This window comes from Paroedura picta, chromosome 1, assembly GCF_049243985.1.
Source record: "Paroedura picta isolate Pp20150507F chromosome 1, Ppicta_v3.0, whole genome shotgun sequence".
Taxonomy (NCBI): Eukaryota; Metazoa; Chordata; class Lepidosauria; order Squamata; family Gekkonidae; genus Paroedura; species Paroedura picta.
Window position 1 is genome coordinate 65,759,546 of NC_135369.1, and position 14,979 is coordinate 65,774,524.

The 14,979-nt window shown below is 43.0% G+C and overlaps 1 protein-coding gene across 1 annotated transcript in view; it reads right to left on the bottom strand.

The window, feature by feature from the left end:
• TOGARAM2 (TOG array regulator of axonemal microtubules 2) overlaps positions 1-14,979 on the bottom strand; it is a 114,070-nt gene that overhangs the window by 59,404 nt on the left and 39,687 nt on the right. The window contains exons 6-9 of the mRNA XM_077341373.1: positions 14,194-14,372; positions 13,889-13,935; positions 6,733-6,923; positions 4,614-4,764 (exon numbers count right to left, since the gene is read on the bottom strand). Coding sequence (XP_077197488.1) covers positions 4,614-4,764; positions 6,733-6,923; positions 13,889-13,935; positions 14,194-14,372 — 568 coding nt within the window. The remainder of the gene's footprint in view (positions 1-4,613; positions 4,765-6,732; positions 6,924-13,888; positions 13,936-14,193; positions 14,373-14,979) is intronic.

A 14,979-nucleotide genomic window follows, 5' to 3' on the forward strand; every position in this document is an offset into this window, starting at 1 on the left:
AATACCACAGTAAGTGCTCACACCGGCAAGAAACTGCTGGTTCCTTTTAAAGGACAGGGAGGGGCTGCTACAGTCAAAAGTATACTGGGTACCTATATCCAGTTCTCAGTTCCAGCTCCCTGCTTTCCCTAGTGACTCCCTGGATCAGCATTGCTTCCTGAGTCCTTGTACCTTTATTCAAGACCTGACTACACCTCTTGGGTTTGTTCTCTATATCCTGGCTCCTGGCTCCTATGCTACAACCTTCATTCTGGAGCTGACTACACTTCTTGGACCTCTCTACATCTTGACTCTAGTGCTTTGATCTCTGAACTGGACCTGAGCATGGCTCTTGGAACTCTTGCTTGGGGACTTGACTATACCAAGCTATTCACAGCTCAGGCCTTGCCTATCTGATGCCCCCCACAGGGCACTTCGCTCTGTGGGTGCTAATCTACTGGAGGTTCCCGGCCCCACAGAAGAATGCCAGGCCTCGACCCAAGCCAGGGCCTTTTCAGTCCTGGCCCCGACGTGGTAGAATGAGCTCCTGGCAGAGCTGAGGGCCCTAACAAAGCTATCAGAGTTCTACAGGGCCTGCAATGGAGCTCTTCCACCAGGTCTTTGGTTGAGGTCAGAGTCAGGAACAATGGTGGGCCCTCCTCAGGCTATGCAGTAATATTGAATGTACCCCACCCTGGGGACTGCAGAGATGGGGGGGGGGGGAATTATACCACCAATCTTGTTTTATCCTCTTTTTAACTTTGTTTTGTTGTTCTGTTATGGGATGGGGTTTTATCATGTTTTAAGGGGGGTTATATTGTACCCTGATGAGCGGAGAGTGGCGGACAAAAAAAATCTAATCAATCAATCAATAAAATAGGATTGTCTGCCAAATCCAGATGCTAGGGTCCTTTCTGTGACTTACTGGCACAGAGCCTTTTGCCTTGGCCGGAAAACACAATGTCTCATTAGATTAAATGCTTAACTGATTGATCAAGAAAAACCACATATGAATAAAAGCAATAACTCTGAAGGGGAAAAGTTCATTTTGCTGCTAGATCATGTCCAAATGTAAACAGGTACCATCTTCAAAGAGGCATTCCCACCTATGTGAATTTGGAAGGGGACATATTCCTTGTAAGATGGCAGCTGGCATCCAAAGTATTTCTATTTAAAACAGTCATTCTTTAAAAAAGAGGTGTCTTGTTTATCAATCAAAAGGTTTTTGATGAGCCAATTATCAACCTTAATTTGAATGAAACTTTTCTGCATGGACTCACACGTGGGATCACTAGAGAAGGCCATCTCAGGAATTACATGAGAAGAGGTTTAAATACACAAAGATAAGTTACGGCAGTGGTCCACAACCTTTTTATCACCGGGGACCACTCAACGCTTGACAATTTTACTGAGGCCCGGGGGGGGGGGTAGTTTACTTCTCTACTCTCAACCACTGCCCTAACACTCTCTGGTCGCTATGGTAATGTTTAAATATCCCTTCAAAATAAGATACAGAAACGCCACAACAATGAACATAAGGAACATTTTATTTTCATGGAAATTTTAACTCATGACAATGACAAATCAATGGGAACCCTGAGTTTGTTTCTCTGCAACGAGATAGTCCCATCTGGGAGTGATAGGAGACAATGACACCCAAAGTGTGTTGTAAAGGGCCGGGGGGGGGGGGATGAAGTTAAGGGCTGGGGGGGGGGAGAAGGCGTCCTTCGCGGCCCAACTCCAATTAGTCGACGGACCACATGTGGTCCGCAGCCCACAGGTTGGGGATCGCTAAGTTACGGGACCTTGCGTCACAGCCTGGTTCTGGCAGAGTGCTGACTTCTTGATGTTTAATCAGTGCGTGTCAGCTGCATTCAAGTTAACTGGGGAGTGCGGCATTGTGCCTTTTTTCTTCATTTGGAACTAGTAATCAAGCCCACTGTACCTAAAATACAGCGGGCACTAGGCATGGGAGCCCCCGGCAGTTGCGCGGAGCCGGGGGCTCCCTTGGTCCCTTGGTCGGCAGCCTGGTCGGGGGTTCCCTTGGTCAGGCTGCCGGCAAAGGAGCAACTGCGAGCCGCGCTGTGCGCAGCTCGCAGTTGCTCTGGCAGGGACTCGGAGGGACCAATTGGCAGGCACAAAGCGCCTGCCAATTGGTCCCTCCAATAGTCTGTCTGGAGGAAGGAGCCAATCGGCACCCTTCCTCATCCCGGACACATCCTGCCTCCCAAGCCCTTATCGTTTTATTTAGTCCGCAGCGCCCGCGGCGCCACAGGCTGTGTTAAGATATGCAAGGCTATTGGAGCAGCTTCACAAGTCAAAGACTTCAATGGATGTAACTCTGCTTAGCCTTGCAATGGCAGTGTCTGAAAATTGTCCATATAGGTGTTTAAAGCAGGAGATTTGTTACTATGTGCATAAGTGCCCCCTTTTATAAAAATTTCCTCTAGGCTATACTTTAGTTAAAATTAAATGTTAATAAAGAAATAAACTCTTTTGTCCAACACCTGGTTTTGAAATATATGTGGATTTGACGACATTGATGAAATCTAAGATTCAATCATGTCCAAGGCCACTCTGTGATTCAACTTGGCTATTGCTAAGATAGCTCTATTTTTTAAATCCCTTTATAAAATATAGGAAAATCTTTGATGTAATATTCTAAATAAGTATCAATGATTATCGAAACAAAAATATACAATGACAAAATACCTTGGTAGGGAATTGTTCTTCAATAAGTGCCTTACTTCAGTACTATTCAAATGCATTTAAGGACATAAAAGTACATCCCATATTTTCACTAAAAGGATGATCAAATACATTGACATGAAGGTGGGATAGTTCATGGTACTCCAGCAAACAGAACGGAAATACCAGTTGCAACAACATGGGCCTGGTCCCCCCCCACACACACACACACACAAGAGGGTAGGAAATGCTACCCTCACTGTGGAACCAGAAGCAAGTGAGACGGAGGCAGGTAGAGATGGGTCTGCACCCCACATCCCCATGCAGCCTACTGCTGTCCAGAAGCATCATCATTACTAAAAGAAGAAGAGTTGGTTCTTATATGCCACTTTTCTCTACCCGAAGGAGGCTCAAAGCAGCTTATAGTCGCCTTCCCTTTCCTCTCCCCACAACGGACACCCTATGAGGTAGGTAAGACTGAGAGAGCCCTGATATCACTGCTCAGTCAAAACAGCTGTGGTGAGCCCAAACTGGCTGCATGTGGGGGAGCGCAGAATCAAACCTGGCATGCCAGATTAGAAGTCCGCACTCCTAACTACTACACCAAACTGGCTCTCTTGTCTCTAGGAATTTTGTCTGCCCCATGGCCCAGCAATGCCCCATTCTCTGACCTGTAGCTCACAGCTGGCTTTTGCTGAATTCTCTGTGGGCAGAGAATAATTTGCAACCATTGACAAAGAGTTCACCTCAGAGACAAGACTAGCTAACACAGCAAGAGTAGGCAGTGCCTGGATCCTGTTAAGTCCCAGTTTGAAGAGAAGCACATTTCTGCAGAGACATTTTTAGTTCTGCTATTCATTTAATAAAATTTAGCATATTTTATGCTTAAGGGTCACAAATTTCTTTTCCTGTGACAGGCAGAAATTCAACAGGTGTTTCATTTTTCTCCCTAGGTTGCCAACTTCAGCTTGGGAAATTATTTGATATTTGGGAGCCTGGGAAGGAGCTCAGTGGGCATATGAAACTGCCATTTTCTCCAGGGAAGCTTATCTATGTAGTCCAGAGATCAGTTATAATTCCAGGAGACCTCCAGGTCCCTCCTAGATGTTGGTAACCATCATCATTATACCTTCATGCTGGAAAAAGAAGAACCTATTGAATTTCTACCTGTCATGCAACAGTCAAAGTCCAAGAAATTTTGTCAGGAACAAGGACCAACAAGGGACTAAGCCCTATGAAGATAGGTTGAGGGACTTGGGAATGTTCAGCCTGGAGAAAAGGAGGTTGAGAGGGGACATGATAGCCCTCTTTAAGTATTTGAAAGGTTGTCACTTGGAGGAGGGCAGGATGCTGTTTCTGTTGGCTGCAGAGGAGAGGACACGTAGTAATGGGTTTAAACTTCAAGTACAACGATATAGGCTAGATATCAGGGAAAGAATTTTCACAGTCAGAGTAGTTCAGCAGTGGAATAGGCTGCCTAAGGAGGTGGTGAGCTCCCCCTCACTGGCAGTCTTCAAGCAAAGGCTGGATACACACTTTTCTTGGATGCTTTAGGATGGTTAGGGCTGATCCTGCGTTGAGCAGGGGGTTGGACTAGATGGCCTGTATGGCCCCTTCCAACTCTATGATTCTATGATTCTACGATTCTATGATAACAACCCTTAGATTACCTGACTTCATAGCTTGATTATTTTCACTTTTCACATTTTTCATTCTAATCTTTTCAATGCAAGGCTGAACTGGTGCACTTGAGTTAAACATTTATTTATTTATACATTCAATTTATAGGCTGCTCATCCCACAATGAGCTTGCAGCAGTTAACAATGAATAAAAATAAATAAAATAAATATTAATAAAATGATTAAAAATTAGGAAAATCTCAATTTTTTAAAAATACCCCAAAACATTTAAATAACTATTTCCTCCCATTGAAGTGACCACATACCTTCTTGAGCAGTTCTCTGTAGCTGGTCTTGAAGCTTCATAGATCTTTCTCTTTCTCTCTCCTTTTCTTTTTCGTTCCGCATAAGCTCTATCTCCCTTAGCTGCTTCTGACGCATTTTCTCCTGAGCAGACTTGGATATGGTCACATGGATCTGGACACAACAGAAAGGTAACACCATAATGCATGAAACAGATCGTTGCTATATAAAAGGGTTACTGAAAAATTACTTCGATGAGAAATTGAAACTGTACTGCAGCTAGGGGCTTAATTACCCACTGCCTGCAAGTGTAAGTATAAAATATCAATGGTCAACTTAAAAAAGAGGGGGGGGGGGCAACTTTGAGAGCTTTTCTGCACATGATAAATATAGTGAAATGCTTACCTAATGTAGGAGTTATATTCCAGCCACTCAGCATGACATGGCCCACATCCAGCATCTGGCCAGCTGACAGCTTACTACATTCTCCATTTTAAAGCGTGAGTTGGGGAATCGCATAGAGTGGATTCACCAACCTAAAAAGTGCTAGCTACTGGAGAGCAAGCAGCAGGCAACCAGCAGAAAGAAGGTATGGAGGTTCAAATGTGCTGAAGTCGCCTGCTTTATCCTGCCCTCACACCCGCCTCCCTCTCCTTTGTTCCTGGGAATGGGAATTTCTTTTTCAAAATGGCAATATGCCTGGAGCAACAAATAGGTGGACATGCAGGTAGGCAATGCCAGAAATAAAATATTTTTTTTCAAACTTGTAGCACAGGTTTTCTTGAAAGTTTTCTCCCCCCACCACCAAAAAAAAAAAATCAGTCTCAAAGGACTCGTGATCCCATAAGGGGTGGCGTTAAAAAAGCTCTATGCATCTATGATTCCATGCATAAGCACTGTAATGCATAAGTATGATTTTTTAAAAAGTAGCAGACATCGCAGGACCTTTAAACTGCATCAAAATATGGAAGAAGGGGATTGGTTTCCTTAATTGATTGACAGGTGGAAGTGTGACGCATATCAAGCATGTTGCTCTCTTCCACCATTTCCAGCAGTAGATGTGGAGGGTGAGACATGTGAAAAGGTAGCAGACAAAGGCAAGACAGCAAAAAGGTGAGGAGAGTCTGGGAAGCATGATAAAATTTAGCGCTTTGCCATTCAGCAGGCATAACATTATTTTTACTGATGTGCAGAAATGCCCTGAAAATGGATAATTTGAATAGTGAAACATATCCAGGCCACCTCCACCTCCTCCAGAAGCTGCTGTTCCCTCAAGTCACAGGCCCAAATCTAGCCTAATGGGATAATTTAGAAATGTCTGTGTGGCAAGATGAGGTGTTCTTATTCCATCCCTTTTGACACTTGAGATGGCCTGAGGGAAGAAAGCATCCCACCATGTGGGCCTGGGATTGCCAGGCAGCAGAAGGGTTAGAGACAAGGACATGATAGTGGACAGTGTCACAGACATGATGATATACCTCCCCCCTTCCCACTGACCACATCATGCCTGCAATGCTACTGCTGTGTTTTGCTATATGTCCACTTCTGCCACTTGAAGCGATGGCTGGTACCAGGAGCTTGGGGCAAGGGATCTTCCACCACAATCAGGAGTGAGCCCTCACAACACGTTTAAATTGTTCTCTTGGGCTTTAAAATGGTGGTGGCTCACAGATATGATGGCCATTCGAGTTCCTATAGCATTGAGGCGAAGGGCTCCACAGAGTGATACAGTTAAGAAAGAATAATCTGGTTCCTGGTGGTGTCTGAGAAGAAGCAGCAGCACTGAGTTTGTTAAGATGCTTGCTGGCTTAAGTTGCTGTTAAGGCAATATGGCTCAGGTTGTATATATGAAATAAAACCTTTTCAGTCCTTCACAAGCAGTTGAGATCAATCTTTTGTGTAGCCTGGAGGGATTGGCCTAGGTACTCATTGTAACAGTGGTGATCAATCAAACTGACATCAGGCCTAAAGCTCAATTGGCACCAACCAGTCCCTTACTAGTTGATCTCACTCTTTTCTTCCCTGTCATACCTTTCTTCCCTACACTCAGTTAACTGCTGTTTTTAAATGTCCTAAAATGAATTTCAGTGATTCCACCAAAGGGGGAAATCAGCACATAAGAAGGGGAAAAACAGCACATACCCTTCCATTACTTTGCTTCCACTCATCCTCTTTTAATAGGAGCGGACTAGGGAGCTGGCCACCTTCCTCGAACAGCCCCAATTTGAGAGGGTGTGTAGTTAAAGGTGGCATTGATTCGGGAGACCCAGCAACCTTCAGGTTGGCAAGCATTCCACTTCGTAGAGGTGGCAAGGAGTCCAGTGCTCTACTTTCTAATGAGCAAACAACAAACATGTTAGCATGGACAAGTATGAAACAGCCTAAGCCAAGGCGTTATAAAATATATTAAGGTAGACGAGTCTGCAAGATCTTCCACCGGATTGAAATAGTTTATTGTAAGTGACTACAAAGAGTAATGGGCGTGAGCTAGAAAATGAAAAGGCAAACTTTCCTACTTCTGAGGGTGACCATAATGTGGCCTTTTCTAAGAAAGCAGTCTAAGAGGAATATTATTACCTTTATATAAGTCTAAAGTATGGCTATGGAATACTGAAGGGGATTCCGACCATTTCATGTCAATTGAGAGAGAGAGATCATAGCACTTGGGAAGGAGCTGAAAAGGGCAATCAATATGAACTAAAGGTTGGAGAAACTTTCTGCTGAAAAAGGCTAAAGAATTCAGGGCATTTTAGAGTCACAAACTGCACAGGCATTATCATGTAAAGTGTGTGTAGTGCAAACAGAAAAATATTTTGCCTCCTTTCATAAAATAAGAATTTAGGGTCACCAACTAAAACAAATTGGCTGTAGAGGAGCAGCCAAAATAAAGGACTTCTTCTTGTAACACAAAAGGATCTGTTGCAAAATGGAATGAGGCCACCCGTTACAATCAAAGACACCAATATAAATAACTGAATTCGTTTGGGTCAGAAAGGCAGATTGTACTCATCTATGTTTGTATCAAAAGGAAGGTTTTCTCACTACTTTACGGTGATTATACTAGGCCAGTACAACTTAAAAGATTGTGTAACTACCAATCATGAATACATTCATATGATTAAATAAAGAGTATCAGTCCCAATCCTCACAACAACCCTGTGAAGTAGATTGGGTTGGGAATGTGTGACTGGCCCAAAGTCACCAAGTAAGCTTCCATGGCAGAGTGGGGATCTGAAATCAGAGGCATGGTCAAATGAAATGAGGGAGGTGCAGAGACCCTGGTATAAAATAAAGGAGGGGCTGGCAGGTAGAAAGCACAGGTTGGAAGCATCTTAGTTCACCACTGACCTCCGCTTGCCTGCTGTATTCACTTCTTATTTCAGACCCTACATTAACTACCTTACAGCACTTCATTGATAGAAAAGGAATTTTGTTTAAGTGATGGCATGTTCTTGTGCTGTACGACAACAGGCACGTATTACAGCTGAGGCAAATAAATGCTCTTTCCTCTTTAACAGGCAATTAAGCACTGTTTTCAAAAAAAATTAGCAGTTGAAGTGCCTGCCACAATAAATCCCTTCCTGAGACATTCCTTGCAGTGGACTCATTATCAGAGCTAGCAGCTCGGCCCCCTTGAAATTAGCACCTTTGACCAAGCAGTCACTCTCAAAACCTCATTTTCACACACAAGGCAGGACTTGCTCTCCAGCAGAGCTGGCAGCAAAGAGAACTGAAAATGCTGTGTCTTAAAAGTAAAAAAGCCACACCAGAAAGTAATCTTAGTTTACACAACATTGCTATTTAAAAATCAATAGCATATTCTCTATTGTTAAATGGTGAGATAACAACTGGAGTACAGGATTAGCCTGAAAAGTGGGATTTTTTTAAAACCATTCAAGCCTGCACATTAAAAAGCCATAATTTTCCCATTCAGCAGATCAGAATTACAGGTTCATATTGTTACATACTCCAATGACACAGTGACTAGGACTGTGGCAATGGAAGTAGATCCTGTCAACTTCAAGACCGGTGCTCCTGACCCCAAAGGTTAGTTAGATAAACAATTTAGATTAAAGCCTGGTTCATGTATCATCAAAGTGTTATGGTGTGACATTGTGCTGGCTTTGCATCTCACATTCTCCTGACAATACGAAATTATATTGCATGTGAGGGGTGGATCATGTAGGAAAGTCCCCTATCCACGTCCCTCCATCCCCTTGCTTCCTTTTCCTGAGGCCAACAGCATTGACTCAGAAGCTTCTCTCGTGTTCTTGCACATCCTGTCATTTTCTCATTTCAAGTGCTTTCAATATGTCTGGGAATGTAATCACAGCAAAGCTTCTCAGTTCGCCTGTAGTTTTTATTAAATGGATTTTCATCCCATCTTTCCTTGCACAAATCAGCTCTCATCATAATAACAGATTTAAAAATGCTTATGACAGTTTTCTAAGAAACCGTATCCAAAATTGTTTCATAGTGTATACAAATTCTTAGACTGCTTCTCTGATATCTTTATTGCGATTCTTTGTTTTCTGGTTCCCAGACCTGGACCTCTCGGATTCATTTATTATTTAAAGTATTAATTTATATGCCATACTCTTCAACATACCATGCAAAAAGCTTTACAATATAATAAGTCCTGATTTCTCCTTGAAATCTCACTGAGATCCAGAAGGGTATCCACGAAGGAATCAGAAATGTTTCTTTGATGTAAAAAACTGTTGCTGTATACCAAAATCAAGATAATTGATACTATGGTATTTCTCTTTATTATGTATGGATGTAAAAGCTGGACAGTGAAGAAAGCTCACAAGAAAAAAATAGCCTAATTTGAAATATGGTGCTGGAGGAGAGTTTTATGGATACTGTGAATGACCAAAAGACAAGTAAGAGAGTTCTTCATGAAATCAAGCATGAATGCTCCCTAGAAACTAAAATGACCAAACTGAGGCTATTGTACTTCAGTCACACATGAGAAAACAAGATTCACTGGAAAATACAATGCTAGGAAAAGTTAAAGGCGGTAGGAAAAAGGAAAACCTACCATGAGATGGATTGACTCAATAAAGGAAGTCTCGGCCTTCAGTTTGCAAGACCTAAGCAAGACTGTTAATGATCTGATGTTTTGGAGGTCATTAATTCATAGAATCAATGTAATTTCAAAGTGACTTGACAGCACATAACACAGTCTTCACAGTACAATAAATATCTAAAAGACCAAACCAAGCCCGGGGTGGGGCATCGTTCAACCACACTAAAACCGCTTCAAACAATTTAAAAGTCTTAGCACAATGCTAAAACAGCAACAGTCTTGATGCTTAATAAATATCCAGGGGGCTGCTCAACAGTCTTTACCCAAAAGGCCCTACCCCTGATAGCCATGCACCTTAGCTCTGATGGACAAGGGGATGCAAAACAGGGCCTGTACCAACAACCGTTACATCCCACCAGGTCACACAGATGAAGGTGGTCCCTAACATACCTTGGCACCAGGCCATATAGAATATGAATGATCTAAACCAGCTACTTAGATTTAGGATAGATATGTGTATGTTTGTCCTTGCCTTGCCAGATCAAAGTGGCAAATGTTTCTTTTAATAGGATTCGAAAACAATAATCACACCAGTGTAGAGGTAGATTGGTTGTGATTTAATTCTTATAATTAGCAGGCAGTTGCAATATAGGTGTTACAATTTCAAGGCAATCATACATACAGTACCTAATGAGACAGGGTCTAATTTCTAATCAGCTGCTGGAAGCCCAGTCAGCAGCCTGAGGTGTACAGCATCCAGCGCGAGATTTGTACTGAGCTTACAGTGTCCAGCTAACAGCTACTTTTAAAGCTCAAGCTAAAAATCTAAACAAGTGGGGTCTCTTCCTACCCAACACAACATGTAAAAACTCTCTTTCCATAATAAAAATAGAGGCTGGTGAAGTCTCCCAATTATAATGCACCACCTGTTTTTATCAAGCTGAGATCATATGAATCTTCACCCAGCTTCCTGTGTCCAAGTTCAAAAGATTTAGATAAGCATGTTGACATGTGAGCAATACTCGCTCCTGACAACTACGTTTCAGCTAGAGAGCAAGACAGCTAAAAGCAAGGCTTATTCTTATATTTAGACCCATAAAAATGGAATATATCTATATGATGTGAGAAAGGACAAAAACCTGTCACTAACTCCTCGTGACAATATCTTCTGCATTATTTCCCCTACAATCCTTAACTCATTGCCAGAAAGTAAATCTGTTTCATCATTTTGAACATGTTAAACTTTCCAAGTTTTTTTTCAGTGGTAGCTTTATATGGAGTGCACCTACTGTGATCTAACCTGGAGCTGATAAGAGCATGGCCAGACCTCCCTCTCCTTTTGAGGAAGGGCTACAACTGGTGAACCAGTTTCAGCTGGTTAAAGACATTACAAACAATTCAGATCAGGACCTAATACCACCACCAAACCAGAGTAATTTGAAACTCATTTCCATGATCACTATCAACACCAACCAAGTATCTGAACTGAGCTTTGCATTATTTGCTCTTATTCAGTCCCTTACCACCTCTAGCCACCAATGTGTCCTCTGCCATTCCTGACTTTAATTCAAGAAGAGGAAGAATTGGTTTTATAACCTGCTTTTCACTACCCAAAGGAGTTTCAAAGTGGCTTACCATCACATTCCTTTCCTCTCCCCACCCTGTGATGTAGGTGAGGCTTTAGCTGAGTGGTTGTTGTTGTTGTTAGGTGCAAAGTCGTGTCCGACCCATCACGACCGCATAGACAATGATCCTCCAGGCCTTCCTGTCCTCTGCCATTCGCCGGAGTCCATTTAAGTTTGCACCTACTGCTTCAGTGACTCCATCCAGCCACCTCATTCTCTGTCGTCCCCTTCTTCTTTTGCCCTCAATCGCTCCCAGCATTAGGCTCTTCTCCAGGGAGTCCTTCCTTCTCATGAGGTGGCCAAAGTATTTGAGTTTCATCTTCAGGATCTGGCCTTCTAAGGAGCAGTCAGGGCTGATCTCCTCTAGGACTGACCGGTTTGTTCGCCTTGCAGTCCAAGGGACTCGCAAGAGTCTTCTCCAGCACCAGAGTTCAAAAGCCTCAATTCTTTGACGCTCGGCCTTCCTTATGGTCCAACTTTCACAACCATACATTGAAACTGGGAAAACCATAGCCTTGACTAGACACACTTTTGTTGGCAGGGTGATGTCTCTGCTTTTTAGGATGCTGTCTATATTTTCCATAGCTTTCCTCCCCAGGAGCAAGCGTCTTTTAATTTCTTTGCTGCAGCCCCCATCTGCAGTGATCTTGGAGCCCAGGAAAATAAAATCTGTCACTATCTCCATTTCTTCCCCATCAATTTGCCAGGAATTGAGAGGGCCGGATCCCATGACCTTCGTTTTCTTGATGTTGAGTATAATGCCAATAAAGCCCACCATCCAAAGCAGCCATTTTATACAGGAGAACTGATCTTTGTCATCTGTAGATCAACAGAATTAGCAAAAGATTTCCAGGAGACACCTGTTGTTGGCAACCCTAGCTAGCTTAGTCTTGCCTTCCCTGCCTTCTAATCCCACAATTTATTTTTCCTTCTTGATTGATGATCTGCTTTCAGTGGTTACCCTAACTTTGGCCTGTCTACAAATATTATCTTGGACAAATGACTGGCTGTCTTTCTAGATAAAGGTTTGCCAGAGATGTATAAAACTCATGATGAATATGACAACACAGAACTGAAAGGCTCAGTGACCATGAGCAACTCTGGCAAGACCCCATGATTATTTTCATTTTCCCATCGATGGATTTTTCAATTCCTCTTTTCTTCTGTGCAGACATATGAATTCATATGCCATTTTACCTGCTCAGAAATGACAAGATCTCATCGCTCTAAATGCATTTGTTATGCCTTTCTTCCACTGTTAACTTAATAGACACATAAAAGTCATACGGGAAGGGTAAAACATGCATAAATTTCTCTGCAATTATGTGTTTTCTCCAATCCAGTCTGCAGAAAGTTGTTGAACATGCCCTCTATTGGGGAAACACATGTCCCACTCATTCTTCTTGTATACATTGTAAATACGTCTGCCTCCAGGTGGTGGCTGGATAACTCTTCAGGCCATTCCGCACAAGGACCAATGTTGCCAATTGCTTTCACAAAGCGGAAACGCTATTTTAAATAGTGGAATCTTGGCGTTCCGCATACCTTCATTTGTAGCAGAATCCAGTCGCGTTTCATTCGTTCCCCACAGGTTTCTGGTCTCGCAGGAATCGCTAGAAAGGAAGCGATTTTTTTCTGTGCTTGTTCCCGCCCCTGGCCATCAATCAAATGGTATAGCCAATGGGCGGTTGTTATCATGCTCTCGAAAAGCCCCTTTCCCTTTAAGCACAGTTTTAAAAAAAACAACACACAGTTTCAACGAATATGCCTTGATTCTTCGCAACGTAGAGACCCATCTAGCTGGCATGTGAGCTGGCAATTTATCGTTACCATGTTCCCCTGAGTTGAAAAAAAAATCCCCCCCCCCCCGCATGAGCGCGATTTTTGGCTGAAATTAAAGGGAACTGGCGAACAGGGGGCTGTGTTGTGCTTAGGGACTTAGGGGAGCTTTAAAGCACTTCTGTGGAGGGACTGTAGCTGGAGAAGCCTCGCTGGGTGAATGAAGCCTCGCTGGCTCGTTGCTTTCCCCGCTCCAAGGAAAAAAAATGGCGATCGCTTCGGAGGAGAGAGCCAGAGGGAGGGACTTTGTTGCAACCGCTACATTGAGAACACACATGTCTTTTTCGCAAGTGTTGCAGGTTGTTGGAAAGAGTGTAGCGATTTTCTGAGTGTGAATCCACTTTTTCCAATTCCCCGGAAATCGCTACAACGAAGCGATTTTGGCGCTAGTGTTGCAGATTGCTCACAACGTCATGCGGAACGTAGTTTTAGTGGCGAAAACAAAATGTAAGACTAGTGCTATATTAAAGTCATGTGGAATGGCCCTTGGGATTACACCTAATCTCCAGGTGACAGCGATCAATTCACCTGGAGAAAATGGCTGTTTTGGAGGGTAGATTATTTGTCCTTGTACCCTGCTGAGATGCCTCCTTTCCCCAAACCCTGCCCTACTCAGGCTCCAAACTCTCCAGATATTTCCCAATCCAGAACTGACAACCCTAAGGCATAGAAGTCCCCACCTACATCTAATGAACATAACCTCATAAGGATCCCCAATAACAAGCATTGTGGATTATTTGAGAAATATATACTCAATACTGATTTATTCTTTTAATAAAATGACAACTCAAACTGTACTTACCTGGAACTTTGTGGGAGTTCTCCTCAGCATTGCTCACTAGCCCTAACCTTAAAAATAATTGGGAAGTAAAAAAGAAACATGAAGATACAGGAAAAATGGAATGGGTTTTCACAAGATAAGTATTACAACTTGCTCTACCAGAGTGGACTTAGCAAGTCACAACTGTGCAACGAGAAGCCACAGTTCCCATTTCTGTTGTAAGAAGCCAGTTTTTAATCAGGTGCCTTTTTGCTATGGGGCAAACTGCATCTTTCTGCAGGCAAGGCCTTCTCACTCAACTTTGGGGAGGCAAGAAAAGGAGTTACCTAGACTTAGAATATTCCTCCACAGCAACAGATGTCGAATCAAATTGCACTGAACTTAAAAAAGATTTCTGAAAGTTCTGAGCATTTTTTCCATGAGGCTTGACTGGTTTGTGTATGGGTGGGATCAAAGCAGCACCAAACTTTTTCCTGATGTTCTTACTGATGTTGCCATGTAGGTTCTGTGGAGAAGCACAACATAATTCAAATAAAAGTGCAATAATGGTGAGCTTTATAGCCCTAACCAGGGACTGGAGGAAAATGTTGACACGTTACTGAACATCAGGACGATGTGGAGGAACAGAACTCATAGGACCTCAAGGCATCAGAAGCTCTATCTGCAGATGAGTAGACTGAGTACAGAAGGAGCCCCCATTTGTTTGAAGCAGTCCAGAAGGCCACAACCCTGTTCCAGCTCAGCAGAGATCTATTATGTAGCCCACAGGAGGATGACCTATATGGTAGCCCACAAATCTGTTCCCTGTGTAATGAATTATTCTGCACAAACACTAAGCTGAGGCTCTGCATTTACCTGTTGCCACTGAAGAGCAAAGAATAGCATATGGTAGTTAGAAGTGCCTTTGGTGAAAGAGAAATGGATTGCTGATGCCACATGTAGGAATAGATAGAAACAGACAGAAGACAATACAGGGGGGAAAGAAGAAGAGTTTGTTCTCATATGTCGCTTTTCTCTACCCGAAGGAGTCTAAGAACGGCTTACAGTTGCCTTCCCTTTCCTCTCCACACAACAGACACCCTGTGAGGTGGGTGAGGCTGAGAGAGCCCTGA